Raw genomic sequence first — 17,182 nt, 5'->3', positions numbered from 1 at the left:
TTTAATGAACTAGTGGCCAAGCAGGTAAACACATGCAAAATTTGATGTTTGTATGACAATCTGTCTTTTTTTTTTTGTTTTTTGAAGTTATCTGCCCTACTAATTTGGAATGACATTTAAAACATAAATTCAAACTACAACAGTTCCAGCATTTTATCAAAAGTAAATCAGAACACCATGAATCCTCAGGAAATGTTTTAAATACAAAAGAGTACAACTCCTAATTTAATGGTTAAAAACAAACCTTCAGAGAAGACCAAAGGTTTTCCAGCTGCTTTTTCATTGAAGGCAATCTGAGGCCACTTCTGTCTCCGAGTGCTCAAGAAACAACTGCACCCCAAGATTTCTTCAGAGACGTGTGCAGAGAGACGCGGGAACAACCTCACCACGGCTCGTCCTCCGCCAGCCCACTCCTCTTTGGAGCTGGTGTTGTCACGGAAACACGTAGCTGAGCAGCCTGCGTGTTTTCGTCGCTCAGCTGCGTCTCCTTCACTTCCTCTTCCACGTGGGATTTCTGTACACCGACTTCCGCACCTGCCTGGCTTTCCTCTACCTCTTCCTCCTCCTCGTCATCCTCTTCTTCATCTTCCTCCTCGTCTGGCCCCTGCTGACGTTGTTTTTTGCGGCAACATGGTTTGAACAGATGGGGGTCAATGAGCACCTCCCCAAAGCGGCCCTTGTAGATGATTCCACAGCACACCCTTTGCCTATTAAAAGTTAAAAGAAAAAAAACATATCAGTGCTTAAGCAGTTGTGCTTAGTTTTCCATCCATCCATCCATTTTCTTCCGCTTTAGCCGGAGTCGGGTCACGGGGGCAGCAGCTCAAGCAAAGCCGCCCAGACCTCCCGATCCACACACACCTCCCCCAGCTCCTCCAGGGGAACCCCAAGGCGTTCCCAAGCCAGCCAAGAGATGTAGTCCCTCCAGCGTGTCCTGGGTCTTCCCCGGGGCCTCCTCCCAGTGGGATGTGCCCGGAACACCTCTCCAGCGAGGCGTCCAGGGGGCATCCGGAAAAGATGCCCGAGCCACCTCAACTGACTCCTTTCGATGTTGAGGAGCAGCGGCTCGACTCCGAGCTCCTCCCGAGTGACCGAGCTCCTCACCCTATCTCTAAGGGAGTGCCCAGCCACCCTGCGGAGGAAACTCATCTCGGCCGCTTGTACTCGCGATCTCGTTCTTTCGGTCATGAGCCAAATCTCATGGCCATAGGTGAGGATCGGAACGTAGATCGATCGGTAAATCGAGAGCTTTGCCCCCCTACTCAGCTCTCTCTTCACCACGACGGTCCGATACAGCGAACGCATCACTGCAGACGCTGCACCGATCCATCTATCGATCTCACGCTCCATCCGTCCCTCACTCGTGAACAAGTCCCCGAGATACTTAAACTCCTCCACTTGAGGCAAGGACACTCCACCGACCTGAAGAGGGCAAAGCACCTTTTTCCGGTCGAGAGCCATGGCCTCGGATTTGGAGGTGCTGATTTTCATCCCGGACGCTTCACACTCAGCTGCAAACCGCCCCAGTGCACGCTGAAGGTCCTGATTTGACGAAGCCAACAGAACCACATCGTCCGCAAACAGCAGAGACGAGATTCTGTGGTTCCCAAACCAGACCCCCTCTACACCCTGGCTGCGCCTAGAAATTCTGTCCATAAAAATAATGCTTAGTTTTCTTTTGTTTTTATTTTTAAGCTGGTGTCACAGACCGATCGGTCCACCACTAAAAATTGATCCGCCCTGCCTCAACTGCGCATGTGTCATTTCAGAGCTCAGCAGCTCATCTGAGAAAGCGTCTCTTCACCCAAAGCGATCATGACAAGGTAAAACCTCTTAAATCATTCTCAAGTCAGTTTTAAGCATAAACGAGGCAACACTCTGTGACGTTTTGAAATGACCGATGCGCAGTGAACACATCAGCTAGACGCTCATGTAGCTGCGGCGCTCTGACCACTTCTTTCTGTTGTGTGGGCCGCTGAAGAGGAGGTACTGCTGGCCCACCATCAGAGGGCGCCCTGCCTGGAGTGCAGGCTTCAGGCACGAGAGGGCGCTGCCGCCTCACAGGACAGACGAGAGTGACAGCTGTTACTCATTAACTCCTGACAGCTGTCATCTATCATCACCTCATCAACCACTCCATATAAGCTGGACGACATCTCCACCCCGCTGCCGAGATATTGTTTGCCTTTGAGGTATTTTCTCAGCCGTGTTCAGTAGGTGCTACTGTTACTTGTTATTGTGTTCCTGTTTTGGAGGTGGAGGTGTCTTACCCACCATTAAGGAACTGTCACTGAATGTATTGCTGGGTGTACACACACCCACACATAACTGTTTCTGCTTCCTGCCAGCAGTACCAGATCCGACAGCCGGAGACGGTGGCCACCTGGGGACTTAGAACTTGGCGGCTCCAGTATTCTCCGGGTTCGGTGGCAGTGGAAATCATGTGGGATCCGGCTCTTCTCTGGACGGACGTCTTCTATCCTCGAGCCTGCCCACACGTCACCTTAGTACATTTGACTCTGTCCAAATTCTGTATTTGTCTGTATTTCGTTGTGCACGCTTCACAACAGTAAAGTGTTGTATTTTTGGCTCATCTATTGTCCGTTCATTTACGCCCCCTGTTGTGGGTCCGTGTCATTACACTTTCACAACACTTTCGTCTTTTATGATGAAATAATGCTGAATTTATGTGGGAATGATTGTTGTACAAAAGTTTCAGTTATCTGTCTCTGAGATAGATGATGACTGGAGTGCAGTTTGAAGCAGAAACACGGTGATAATCCGTGAACCGCAGCATGCGCAGTCAAGGCAGGGCGGACCGATTTTTAGGGGGGACCATTCGGTCGGCGACACCGACTATTCTGAAAGTCTGCCATAAGTAAAAGCTGCCAAATAAGTTTGTTTCTCCCATCTCTCATTAGTTAACCAAAGGTGGGGGTAGGGTGTGTCAAACCTGGCAATTTTTGGCCTTCCAAATGAAAACTCCACCTGTAGTCTGAAAGTTAACCCATAGTATGTCAAGATGTCAGTTCCAAATGCAGCTGCTTGCAGAAACACAATAATAAATTTATTATATATAATATATAATATTATATATATAATATACGAGGGCTGTCCATAAAGTATAGGTCCTTTTTATTTTTTTCAAAAACTATATGGATTTCATTCATATGTTTTTACGTCAGACATGCTTGATCCCTCGTGCACATGCGTGAGTTTTTCCACGCCTGTTGGTGACGTCATTCGCCTGTGAGCACTCCTTGTGGGAGGAGTCATCCAGCCCCTCGTCGGAATTCAGCATTTTATCCGGATATTCCACTGTTAAAGGAGATTTTTTTTAATGAAAGACGTGCGGACAGGTCCGCGCGTCGGGACGCAGCCGGCGCGGTGCGGCGGCACAGGAAAAACACCCTCCGTGTTGATAACCATTGTAAATCCAGGCGGCTTTTGATGGCTTTCAGTGGAGTGAGTATATGAGAATTGTTTAACAGCTGGACATGTTCCAATTTGTCCTTAAGGCTTCCAACAGAGGTGTTTTCCTGTGGCGGAGCGTCGCGGCGGCTGCGAGCCGACGCTGCAATCCGCCCGCACGTCTTTCATTAAAAAAATCTCCTTTAACAGTGGAATATCCGGATAAAATGCTGAAACCGACTTCTTCTGAAACTTCTCTGTTCTCTCACGATGTCCTGGATCAATAGAGCCTGAAATGTGGAGGTTTTCAGCTTGAAACAGGCTGACGACGGCGCCTGGGAGTGCTGCACGACGTCCCACTCTGTGGGAAGTCCTTAAAGCGACAGTATCACCTCAAAATCTCTCATCAGCCGTTAAAATTTTCACCGAAAACCAGCTTAATTTTTCTAACCGTGTCCACTTCGATGTGTCTCACAGGTTTAGAAAAATTTTGATCAAACAAAGCGCCAGTCTCTCAGCAACTTCTCAGACAAAGGAATTCCGACGAGGGGCTGGACGACTCCTCCCACAAGGAGTGCTCACAGGCGAATGACGTCACCGACAGGCGTGGAAAAACTCACGCATGCACACGAGGGTTCAAGCACGTCTGACGTAAAAACATATGAATGAAATCCATATCGTTTTTTGAAAAAAATAAAAAGGACCTATACTTTATGGACAGCCCTCGTATAATAATATATATTATTATATAATAGCACTTTTCTACCTTTGTTTTTTGGTTTTTTTTTTTTTGTAATTTGGTCTAAAACAGTTGCCAAAATTAGTGATTAATTTTACAACCCAACAAGCCGTTTGGGGAGAGTGAAAACATTAGAAACAGTGAACTTTGAGCTAATACCATAGATAGAAGCTAACTTCACTACTAAACCAGCTGCTGGGAAAAAAAAATCACTGGGTTGTTGTCAAATGTTGTATCACTAATGTAGCTCTAATAAGAGCTGTTAATGCAGTAAGTCCCTTTGGCTGCTCCCTTGTTTTCACTTGGGGTCACCACAGCAGATCCAAGGTGGATTTGCATGTTGATTTGGCTCAAGTTTTTACAGATGGAGAAATGGGCAGAGGTGGGTTTGAACGACACTGAAAACAAGTGCACTTAGCCTGCCTTGATAAAAGCTGTTAATGTTGTGTTTATTTTAATCAATCATGTATTTGTGAACAGGCAACAAAACAAAAATCTACACAATTTTTTTTATTGTAACATCCATGTTGTAATCATCTTGAATGCAAACAGAGCTGAAGGAATTTTCCAGTTCACACGTATAAATGGTATAATTTTTGATCATCAGAACTTTTCAGCCAACTGCCGTATGTATAGGTGTGTGTATATATGAGGGGTGACCCAGTGCTGCCTTCTTAGAAAGCAAAAGACAGAGAAAGTTAAAGGTGTCAGATTTAGCTGTGCTAAATCAAGCATTAAGACGGCAGATTCCTGGGCCCACTGTTATTTCTATGTGCACTAGTAAGTTCCTATGGCTGCTCCCTTGTTTTTGTTTGTTGTTTGTTTTTTGTTTTTAATAAACACTCTGGGTCACCACAGATCCACCTTGGATTTGCATGTTGATTTGGCACAGGTTTTATGCCGGATGCCCTTCCTGACGCAACTCCAACATTACATGGAGAAAGGTGGCAGGGGTGGGGTTTGACCTCGGGAACCTTCTGCACTGACACAAAGCACACAGAAACACTTGGCCACCACCCCCTATTTTTATACTCACTCCACATTACAAAATGCATTATAGTTTGTTGTCAAGCAGAATTTTTCAAACTTTTGCAGGCTGAGGGCCACTTAACCAAATAATAATAATAATAATAAACCTGGATCACCCAAATATGCAAAAACAACAGGTCATCTTACCACTCCAACAGTACATTACAAACTACAAACTAATACTGACAGCTTTACAAACAAGTTTTTTTGCTCACTCACATAACTGCTCCTATCTGGTAGACTTTCAAGTAATTTTTAAACAGTTTGAGAAAAGTTATGATATTAATGTAATGTGATATTTTATTTACCAATATAATCAGGCATGCACATAACTGGTACACATAACTGGTACACATGGTGCTTGCACGTAAAAATAAATAATGCGCAGCAGAAAACACAAGGGAAGTGTGTCATAAGAGTAAAGTAATGACAGACTGTAGGAAAAGTGTTTCCGTCTGCTGTGCACCCCTGAATATAATCACCGACCACTAAGGGTCACTCACTGACCACCAGGGGTCCACAGACCACTCTTTGGAAAAGGCCGTTAGTGTGAATATTAATTTAGAGGTAATTCGATATTACATAATTTCACCAGAATGTTCTTGACCAACAGACCCCAAAACATCAATGTGAAACTTCAACAATAAATAAAATAAATGTTCCTATTAAGCATCTAGAAGTGTGCTACTCTACAAAAAAAAAGTCTGATCTGTACGACTAACCTCTTCCAGTATGTATATCCAGAAAGGAGAAAGACAGGGGAGCGGCTGGATCCAGGACTGAGCTCTGCGTCAGAACCGTCGTCTGACAGGTTGCTGTAGCTCGGAGAATGAGCCGGAGAAGCACTGGAGGTGGTGCTGTGGGAGTCTGAATCTGGTGGGGCAGGAGAAAGCACAAAAAGTGAAGGCATGATGTTGTGCAACGTCTCCCAAATGAGAGAAGCAGCTTTGCACACGTTACATATGAAATGATAAAACTTACTGTTTCTTTTAAACTCTTTCTGTAGTCGGCTGATCTGGATCGGCCGTGCTTTCTTGGAGATGGATTTGATCTTTTTTGCCCTTGATGTTACCTTTAGGGCTTGGACCTCCTCTGGCATCAACCACCTGCACGGAGGAAGAATGAGAGAAGTCACCGCTGTGAACACATCTGCCACTCTACCATAATTCGATCCGGATCCGGATTAGCATTTTACATGATTCCAATTCTTCTTGGTCCCCACAGGAAGCTTTCTTCCATCTCTTCACCAGGAGTACCAGGCATTACAGATTTCTCCAGATCTGGTTTCACTAACCTTCAGGGTGATTACAGAAAATTAAAGGTGTTTGTGCAGAAAATAAACAGAAGTGGGAACTGCTAAAACAGAAAATTAAGAAAAAGGTCTTCTTACCCAAAAACAGCTCCTGAACTCCTTCTCATACCGCTTGCGTCCGTAAAACGAGAACTTGACGACTTGGCACGGCAGATGCAGCAGCCGTCCAAACTCCTGTACATTTCGGCTTATGAAAGCCAAACATCTGTGATAATTTTAGAATCTAATCAGCGTCACAACTGCAGCAAATCCCTGCAAACCTCACTTTGTGAGAAAGAGATCAAACAATTTCTTGCATGATAAGTGGGGGGTTTTGTTTATTTTTTACACCTTATGAGTATTTTAAGCATTGAGCATGACTGTGGTGGAGTATCTCACAACTATGACCCACATGAGAGGGAAGTAGGTCAACAGTCAGACAGTGTGTCAGACAGATCATGTCACCATGCTGTGCTGCAATGTTGCAGCGCAAAACACATCAGCACAAACTGAGCATCTGCAGAGAATATTCCTGTAAAATACCCAACAACAATACTTGCAAATAATTGCAAAATGATATATATTTAAAAAAAAACATTTTTAATGTGGCTATGCCAGAAAGAACTATATGGTAAGAGTGCACGTTGTTCAGAGGAATTATAATTTATGTTGCTATGGAAATTTTATTGTATTTATTTAAATTTCCACAGTACATGGAGGCATGAACTGCGGCAGAAATGGGAGCCGCGCCCCCCAGACTGGGTTTTTTTCTTGCCATCAGCCCTCTGGGTCTTCTGACAGTGCAGCGCTACAGAGCACAGGGAAAATAAGACATCTCACTCTGATGAGTTTTCAGAGCACCTCTCAAGGCTGTTCAAAGTAGCGCAAATAAAACATGCCAATAATTTGAGAAGATTCCTCCAGTGTTTCAAGATATGTAGTAAGGAAATTGAAGAAATTGAAAAGTTTAAACTTTAAATAAATAAGTTGCAAAAAATAACTGTGTTTTTTTTTTTATATTAGCACTATTGCCTCACAGCCATAAGGTCATGGGATCGATTCCCACCTGTGGCCTTTCTGTATGGAGGTTGCATTTTCTTCCCATGTTTGCGAGGGCTCCCCCCAGGTGCTCCGGCTTCCTCCCACTTCTAAAGACATGCAGGTTAGGTGGATTGGAAATTTTAAAAAATTGTCCAGGTCTCCCTTCTAAAGAGATTTTAATCGCAATGTGACTAACCTGGTTAAATAAAGGTTAAATAATAAAATATAATATATGTGTGTGTTTCCATTTATTCATACTTAACAATTTGAATTTATTTTTGTACTTTTATACAACTCTAATCCAACAAAACTGATTTTCTGTGTGTATGTTGGGGGGGGGGGTGTCTCCCAAACAAAATATGCTGAAAATTATTGTTTAATTTACATGTACAGTGCTGTGAAAATGTCAGTGCCCTCTAGAGCCTTTACAGGTTTGAAATTTTTAGGACATAAAAAAAACTAAACAAAAAATTCAGGCTTTTTATATTAAAATATCTGAAATTATGGCCTTTAAACTCATAGTGAAAAGTAATCTCTGCATCATGGATTCAAAGAAATAAAAATCTAAAAGCCAAAATGATGGCGTGAATAACTAAGTGCACCCTTTTGTAACACATGTAAAACCATCATTTTTTACATCCAAGTCAGGGGATGGATACATGAACATTTCCAAGACATGATTACTGTATGTCCTGGACTTCATTTACCTCAGTTATGAATAAATGCAAACAGTATGGTACTCTATGGTAATCTGTGCGGAGGTGATAGTTCTGAAGTGACCATACAAACAGACTAGTGAGGGTTATGTGTGTTACTAGAAGGTGCACTTACTTATTCATGCCATCATTTCAGATTTTAGTTTTTTTATTTCTTTTAATTCAAGATGTATGGATTACTTTTCCTGTGAGTTTAAAGGGCACTAAATTAGAAATTGTAATCTAAAAATCCTGGATTGTTGTTTAGGTTTTTTTGTTGATGTTCTAAAAAAATTCTAACAAGTAAAAGCTCAAGAGGGCACAAACTAACCCTACAAAGCATGATCAGTCAAATGAGAAACTTTTGTTGCAAGTTTATCTCCAAACCAATTGCAATAAACCAAACTTGTTCATAGCCAAAATCTTAAAGTCAGTTATTATCGTACAAATTTGTTTACTATGTATATCCACTATGCAGTCCCTCCAGAAATTTAAGAGGCCAGAATTTCAACAAATAATTCAACCAATATATCTATATACAAATAAGTATCCATCCATCTCTCTCTCTGTATATACTTGTACATTCTACTCTTCATGGTTACAATGTAATTGTTAAATAATTAAATGATGGAGGCTTTATGAGTGAACCATATTTATGATAAATCGCACTCTTCACGATCGCTTATGCCACATGACCACACATACGTATCACATGACAACACACTACATGATCACACATACGGCAACTGTACACCTTCAGTTTTATATATGCTTCTCTGTTTTTTTACCTTTGTTTTTAATTTGTCCTGTACAGTGTCCTTGGGTGTTCTGAAAGGCGCTTTTAAATAAAATGGATTATTTATTATAATGATCCTAATGATATGATCATTATAATGTTATGAATATGAAACAGTGAACTTTATAATTCACAAGCACACCCCTTACTGCTTTTAAAACAATAAAAATCAAGGCTTGTTATAGGCCTAAGTTGAATATAAGGTTTCTTCTTCTAGCAGACTTTCTTTACTTTGATTTTAAATAAGTTTGTGATTATAGTTTCTAAATTGTCAGTACTCATTTAAACTGATTCACTTGACCACTTCACAGTATTTAAGATAAATAATTTGTAATTTCTACATTTTGTGGCCTTTTGGATGATGCTTATGTTGTAAATATTTTCATGTATAATTTGCCCTCATAATTTTTGCTAACCTCAGGAGATATTATGCTGAATGCTACCGGCGTTTTTGCAATATTACCGAAATCAACGGGCCATTTGGAGGAATAAAAAGCTAGAAGGTTAAATTTACTATTTTAGTTTCATTTTCTTATCTACATACACATACCCAAATATACCATATATATATATATATAGTATATATATATATATATATATATATATATATATATACACACAATGTATTTATTACATACTTGTAAATGAACACAGTATGTTCTGCTCGGCGAGTACAGTAGTGACAGCAGAATGAAAAAACAGTGAAACTCTGCGAGGAGTAATATACATAAATATATGTGTGTGTGGTGTGGGTGGAGGTCTTATTCCTGTTCTCTGTTCACAGACAATTAACGGTTGCTGTGTAACTTTCCACATATTGTACATGGTTTTTCATTTCCTGACACAAGAGGGCGCTGTTCATAGTTGATTATAGTCATTTACGAATACTTATTAGTGTGCAACGTTTAGCCTTGCCAAGTTGTGAATTCTGGTTCAGTGATTTTACATCTCCTATTAGTCAAAATTTCAAGTAGTTACCAACTGTGGGTCACCAAAAGTAAAAACTAGAAGGCTTTCCATTGCTTGGCCCACAGTCTATATTTTGTAAAATGTTTTTTTGTTTTTTGGTAAGTGATCAAAAGATTTATAGTGAAATCATGATTGACGACAAACATGCTTGCACTATTTTGGTGTTTAGTTGTAAAGCAAGTATGCACTGCACAGTTGCAGAAGCAAGATGCCTGATTTATTTATTTTTTTTTATGCAAACAGAGCTGAAACACTTTTCCTGTTCTTGATGTGTAAATAGCACATTTTATGAGAATCCACATCAGATTTGTCATTTGGTGAACTTGACGTTTTAAAAACGCACACCGCATTTTCTGCTCGTGCCTGACGCTTTGAATGTGGGCGTGGCATCGCTATCCCCCTGCAAACACTTCTGATCTAGTTACAGCAATGCTTACGAACACCATAAAGATGAAAATAATTATAAAGAACCTCATTTTAACGAGTGTTTTGCCCATGAAGATGGAAATAATCATAATAATAATAACCAAATTTAAATGAGTGCAGCATCAGGTTCAAGGTGTTAACAGGGTTCGAACCTCAGGAATAGCAGGCTCTCTTTAAAATAACAGCAACAATAATAAAAACAAGTGACTCTTACGATAATTCACAGGGAATAACGCTCATTTTCGACAGTACCTGCCTGCAACATTTTCCCCTCTCCGCGTTTCTAGTGCCTCATCTCGACAAAAGCAGACGATCTATGCAGCCGCGGCAGAATACAGTGCGTGACGCAACTCAACATGGCAACACACTTCAAAGGCGGAGGCCAGTGTGGTAAAGGAGGGGGGTGTGATGCGATTTTCCGTAAAACTGTGATATTAAAAAGGCAAACTGTGCAAATACACCCAAAAACCACGGAGACTTTCGTGAATCAAGCGCCTAGTGCGAAAAATTCAAGAAGACATCGACAAGCGCGCTTGTTTTAGTCGAAAAGAAAAGTGCAAGCGGTCGATTATTTCACCGCCCACCGTCGCGAGGAAGCATGGCACGCACGAGCTGCTGCTTCATGCGCACCCATTTATGACGACCGCCGCGTGTCCGACTTCAGCTTCACCGCGCAACTTTACGCCGAGAGAGAAACTAAAAACAAACACGTGCAACGGGGAAAAATCTCTCGTTTTAAATTTTAAAGCAAAAAGTGTTTCCGCACGACGGCGTTTAATTTGGTCTTTTTACTCTTTTGTTATTCCAGAGCCGCCTCACTGCAACACTCCACTACACGCGTGTGCTTTGAAGTTCCAACGCCTCGGCTTTTAAAAGTCGGTTTATATAATTTTTTAATGGAATGGCTTGCATTTTAAACTCGAGTTAAGTTTCGGTGAGAGTTGTCGTCGGTGGGGAAGGAGCCGTTTGTTGACAACCACGCTGAGGCCGCATCTGCTCCGAGTGGGCGTGAAAGCAAGAACTTGTCTCACTGACCGACGCACAGCTTCGGTGTGAATATTGAACGCTTTTCTGAATAGGTCTGTCTCACAATAACCGACTTTACGAGGAAAAATAAAAAAGCGTTTGTCTCCACGCGTGTGCTCATTCTGGCAACATTTAAAAACAAGCCGTGCCTGCGCGCGTGCTGCGGAAAGCCAGCGTCACAACAACCACCGGCTGTGAATAAGAACCGTTATAAAACATTCATTACGAATTAATACGCCTCGACAAACAGAGACCAAACGTTCCGGAGCTTGTTTATAATTTTAAACGACTCCAAAAGCTCTCAAAGCAAACAGTTCAAATGCACACGTTACCTTGCTGCAAGTTTGGTGAAGTTGACACAAAGTCAAAGTCGCTGTCCTTTTATTTTGCGGTACGATGTGGCGTTTTGAAAAGCGACTCGCTTTCTTGTTGATGTCTGCGCCTGTGTTACGGGACTGGGTAGTTGTGGTCGCAGTGCGCATGCGCCTGATCCACACCTCCATTTCGGAGCGGAGCAGAAGCTTTTCTTTTTCTTCAATCAAGCTATTTACATAAACGACGTGTGACGTCACCGTGCGTCCGCGCTCCACTGGCCTTATAAGGATGTGAACATTGCGCGGGAACAGGGGGCTCGGCCCCCGTTGCTATGGTGCATTGGAGAATGTAAGCGAAGGGGCGTGGCTTTTTCCTTTTCTCTCCTCTCTCTCTTTACTCCGGGACGCCAGATGGTCGTCTGGAGGATTTCAGGAGGATACAGTCTGTGGACTGGAGCTTTGTTGAAGTGAAACTGCGTGACAGCGGAGCAGATTAGGGGTAATTTAACAAATAAAAAGAGGATGAGGCACACAGGGAAGTAATAAACACGTGCAGCAGAGGACCAACACTGCAAAAATTCATCCTACTCAGACGTCTGAGCAGGTGATTTTATTGATGAGTCATAGGGAGAGGTGGGCAGATCGATCCTAATGTCGATACCAACGCTGGTATTAATATTGAACGATCATCATGTAAAAAGATTGATACTCAAGCTTTTTTTTCTCCCACAAGTACTGACTGCTGCACACGCAGATTAATCAAAGTCTCCTCTCTGTTTATAAGAGCAGTGCTGCACTGTGTCACACAACACAGGAGAGACAGCAGGTGCATTTTGCGGCAGCAGCATCTTGTCTCAGCACTTCCTGTGGCAGCTGAACTGAAAACATCGACATGTGCCGCGGCAGGTAAATAAAACACCAGCATGTGGTCCGTCACATAAAGATACCAACCGGAAGTGCCACAGGAAGTGCTATGAGAAATACAAAAAACACAGCACCTGCCGTGACACACAGATGCCACAGGAAGTGCTGAGACAAGATGCTGCTACCGCAAAATGCACCTGCAACATGGAGCAGTGCACCCTTGTATTGTGGTTTGTCAGCCCTCTACCTCAGGAGATTTTGTTCTAAGTTGTGTTGAGTGATATTTTTTTTAAACAAAAATGTTGATTGTGATAATAAAGTATTTTGTTGTCACGTACAATGTTTGGCAAAATTCTATCCTAGGTCTTTTGGATCCTTTGGCTCTATGAAGCTTAAGTATGAAAAAGTATCGGTATCGATATCGGCGATGCCTGTATTTACTTGGTATCAGATTAATACCAAAATTCCCGGTATCGCCCACCTCTAGTCATAGCGCATCAGGCCTTGTTGGGGCTGCCCCCCCAGTTAAGCAGCCTCATGACAGACGCCCACAAAGTTGATATTTACCATCCAAAATGATGTGATTTCTTTCAAGCTGTCACATTTTTCCAACTGATCCAACACCAAAAAATAATAATAATAATATGAGGGAAGCGACGGCGCCACAGGTGCTGACACAAGCTTGCTCTATTCGCCCAATTGCGATATCCCATAATCCCTTGCTCGCCAGAAAGTCGCAGCAGTCTAAACAACATAGACAATCCACATGACAACAATTGCAAATGAACATTTTATGCTTTTCATCACATTAATAAGAGACAGCATGCATGAGACCCTGAAAACTTGCTAAAACAATATTCCAAATATTCTGTATCTGCTACATTTAACCTGCATGGAGCTTCATAAATACAAAGTGAATTTCAGACATCTTATATATATTACTCTGGAACAAACAGGATAAACAGTGCAAAGACTGTGGCTCCTTCCAGTAACTCAAATGCCTGAGGAGATTAGCGGCAGTGGGTAATGATTTTTTACTGTGATCTCATTCAGGCCACGGTATCAATGAAGGGGTGGAGTGTCTTATCCTTCTTTTCAACAAAAAGAACCTGCCAATGTGGGCAATGATGATGAGCGAATCAAGCCAGCAGCTAAGGTCTCCTGAATGTACTCATTCATAGCGGGGCGCTAAGGTGTGGATAGAGAAAAAAGCTTCCCCGCCTTATCAGAGCGCCTCAAGGCATTTCTCAATGTTAATGACCTCGCAGAGCTGCGAACTCTCCAAAGTTTGTGGGATTTGAAACCTCAATAGGGCGACTAGTAGAGTGATGCCGAAACCGGAAATGCCAAATGTTGAGTTGACACTGAGACACGAAATGTCGAACTCTTCCTGGAGAGAAAATAGAGGAAGATCTTGCACAAATACAGGACAGTCGACGCTGAAACCAGAAATGCCAAAATGTTGAACTCTCCCTAGAGTGACAATAGGAGATCTCGCACAAATTCAGTGGGCAGTTGACACTGAAACCCGAAATGCCAAATTCTTGAAATCTTCCTAGAGTGATAATAGAGGAAATTTCATGGAAATTCAGTCGACAGTCGACACTGGAACCGGAAACGCTAACCTGAGAGGTGACACGCACATTGACAGCCCTTGAGGTACAACCCCTGGCAAAAATTATGGAATCACCAGCCTAGGAGGATGTTCATTCAGTTGTTTAATTTTGTAGAAAAAAAAGCAGATCACAGACATGACACAAAACTAAAGTCATTTCAAATGGCAACTTTCTTGTTGTGTGGGCCGCTGAAGAGGAGGTACTGCTGGCCCACCACCACCAGAGGGCGCCCTGCCTGGAGTGCGGGCTTCAGGCATGAGAGGGCACTGCCACGCCTCACAGGAACAGCCGTTGATTTGATCCCGGGCACTGAGTATCTGTCCAGCAGGCTGTACAACCTCTCACTTCCTGAGCGCGAATCAATGGAGACCTACATTCGGGACTCGTTAGCTGCCGGGTTGATCCGGAACTCCACCATCCATGCATTGAACTACAGGGGACTGAACGAGATCACGGTCCGCAACCAGTACCCTCTACCCCTGTTAGATTCGGTGTTCACGCCCCTGCATGGAGCCCAAATATTCACAAAACTCGATCTTAGGAACGCGTACCACCTGGTCAGATCCGGAAGGGAGACGAGTGGAAGACGGCATTCAACACCCCATTAGGTCACTTGAGTACCTGGTCATGCCGTTCGGGCCTCACTAATGCCCCCGCGACGTTTCAGGCTTTGGTAAATGACGTCTTGCGGGACTTCCTGCACCGATTTGTCTTCGTATACCTAGACGATATTCTCATTTTTCCCTGGAGCCTGAGACCCATGTCCAGCATGTACGTCAGGTCCTACAGCGGTTGTTGGAGAACCGGCTGTTTGTGAAGGGCGAGAAGTGTGAGTTCCACCGCACTTCCTTTGTCCTTCCTGGGGTTCATAATCTCCTCCAACATTCCGTCGCCCCTGATCCGGCCAAGGTCGCAGCGGTGAGAGACTGGCCCCAACCGACAAGCCGTGAGGAAGCTGCAACAGTTCCTCGGCTTTGCGAATTTCTACAGGAGGTTCATAAAGGGCTACAGTCAGGTAGTTAGCCCCCTGACAGCTCTGAGCTCCTCCAAAGTACCATTTACTTGGTCCGATCGTGTGCGAGGCCGCGTTTAGGGAGTTGAAACGCCGGTTTTTTCGACTGCACCAGTTCTTGTGCAGCCCGATCCTAGCCGCCAGTTTGTGGTAGAAGTGGACGCTCTGGACTCAGGGATAGGAGCCGTGCTGTCCCAGAGCGGGGAGTCCGATCAGATTCTCCATCCTTGTGCCTATTTTCCACGCAGGTTGACCCCAGCTGAGCGAACTATGACGTGGGGCAATCGGGAACTCCTTGCGGTGGAGGAGGCTCTTGAGGAGTGGAGACATCTGTTAGAGGGAGCCACGGTACCATTTACGGTTTTCACAGACCACCGGAACCTGGAGTATATCAGGACCGCCAAGCGGCTGAACCCCAAGCAAGCCCGCTGGTCATTGTTCTTTCGGGCGTTTTGACTTCTGGATCACCTACCGCCCCGGGACCAAGAACCAAAGATCGGATGCTCTGTCCCGGGATCACGAAGTCGAAGACAAACCGAGCTGTCGGATCCGCCGGAATCCATACTACCTGAGTCCACTATCGTGGCCACCCTCACCTGGGATGTGGAGGAAGACCGTCCGGGAGGCCCTGGCACGGAACCCGGACCCAGGTAAAGGACCGAAGAACCACCTCTACGTCCCACCAGAGGCCAGAGCTGCGTCCTGGACTTCTGTCATGGTTTCCAAACTCTCCTGCCATCCGGGGGTGCGAAGGACCATGGCAGTGGTCTGGCAGCGCTTCTGGTGGGCGTCCATGGAAGCCGACGTCTGGGACTATGTCCAGGCCTGCACCACCTCCGCCAGGAGAAAAGCTGACCACCACGGGCACAGGGACTCCTCCAACCGTTACCTGTGCCCCATCGCCCCCTGGTCCCACATCGGCCTGGACTTCGTCACGAGCCTCCCGCCGTCCCGGGACATGACTACCATCCTCACGATAGTGGACTGATTCTCCAAGGCGGCCCACTTCGTGGCCCTCCCGAAGCTCCCTACGGCCCAGGTGACAGCAGACCTCCTGGTCCACCACGTCATGCGTCTGCATGGGATACCCGTGGACATCGTCTCGGATCGAGGTCCCCAGTTTTCCTCTCAAGTCTGGAGGAGTTTCTCTGCCGAGAACTGGGGGCCACGCCACCTCACAGGAACAGCCGGGGTGACAGCTGTCACTCATCAACTATGACAGCTGTCACCAATCACCTGGTCATCACCCACACACACAAAAGCCGGACGACATCTCCACCTCGTCGCTGAGATATCATCTACCTTCACGGTAAATTCTCAGCCGTTGTTGTGTTGTCACACGTTACGTGTTTTCGTGTGTGTTGAACTATTTGCAGGTGTCCTGGATCGCTACTTTCAGCTGGAGGCTGGTTCGCGGATGGTGAGGAGTGACGCACTTCACTCCTCACTCCGAACTTCAATAAGTAGGATTACAGACTCTGCATAAACTGTGTACTTGAGGTGGAGGTGTCTTTCCCACCCGACTAATACAAAAGAACTTGCTGACTGCTTACCGGGTGTGTTTTCCACACACTCATTACTTCTGTCTTCTGCTTCCTGCCAGCAGTACCAGGTCCGACAGTCGGAGACGGTGATCACCTGGGGACTCAGGACTTGGCGGCTCCAGTATCCTTCGGGTTCGGTGGCAGTGGAGATCGTGTGGGATCCGCTTCTACTCGGGACGGACGTCTCCTATCCTCGAGCCTACCCACACGTCACTTTGCATATTTTGATTGTGAACCAAATTCTGCATTTGTCTGTATTTCGTTGTGCACATTTCACAACAGTAAAGTGTTGTATTTTTGACTCATCTATTGTCCATTCATTTACGCCCCCTGTTGTGGGTCTGTGTCATTACACTTTCCCAACATTTCTGGCTTTAAGAAACACTATAAGAAATCAGGAAAAAAATTG

The 17,182-nt window shown here is 44.4% G+C and overlaps 1 protein-coding gene across 2 annotated transcripts; it reads right to left on the bottom strand.

The window, feature by feature from the left end:
* Positions 1-280: 280 nt before the first annotated feature.
* LOC117515934 (SIN3-HDAC complex-associated factor-like) lies at positions 281-11,883 on the bottom strand. Of its 2 annotated transcripts, XM_034176726.1 has the most exons (6): positions 11,756-11,883; positions 6,570-6,696; positions 6,375-6,473; positions 6,161-6,285; positions 5,902-6,052; positions 281-707 (listed from the first exon to the last, which is right to left on the bottom strand). In XM_034176726.1, exons 2-6 carry the CDS (start codon positions 6,671-6,673, stop codon positions 383-385), a joined length of 804 nt encoding a protein of 267 aa, XP_034032617.1. In that variant the 5' UTR covers positions 6,674-6,696; positions 11,756-11,883; the 3' UTR covers positions 281-382. The 2 variants fall into 2 exon arrangements, with proteins under 2 accessions (XP_034032617.1, XP_034032618.1); XM_034176727.1 differs by lacking the exon at positions 11,756-11,883 and having other exon boundaries at positions 6,570-7,031.
* Between the last annotated feature and the right edge of the window lie 5,299 nt (positions 11,884-17,182).

This window comes from Thalassophryne amazonica, chromosome 8 (assembly GCF_902500255.1).
Source record: "Thalassophryne amazonica chromosome 8, fThaAma1.1, whole genome shotgun sequence".
NCBI lineage: Eukaryota > Metazoa > Chordata > Actinopteri > Batrachoidiformes > Batrachoididae > Thalassophryne > Thalassophryne amazonica.
The sequence above is the reverse complement of the archived record's forward strand: the minus strand, read 5'-3'. Positions and strand labels throughout refer to the sequence as shown.

What these genes read in the sequence shown, in the direction of transcription:
- LOC117515934 (XM_034176726.1), bottom strand. Translation starts at nt 6,673, where the DNA reads ATGTACAGGAGTTTGGACGGCTGCTGCATCTGCCGTGCCAAGTCGTCA. An exon ending in AGTTCAGGAGCTGTTTTTGG is followed by an intron (nt 6,474 to 6,569) that starts GTAAGAAGACCT and finishes ATCACCCTGAAG; the next exon opens with GTTAGTGAAACCAGATCTGG. An exon ending in CCAAGAAGAATTGGAATCAT is followed by an intron (nt 6,286 to 6,374) that starts GTAAAATGCTAA and finishes TCCTCCGTGCAG; the next exon opens with GTGGTTGATGCCAGAGGAGG.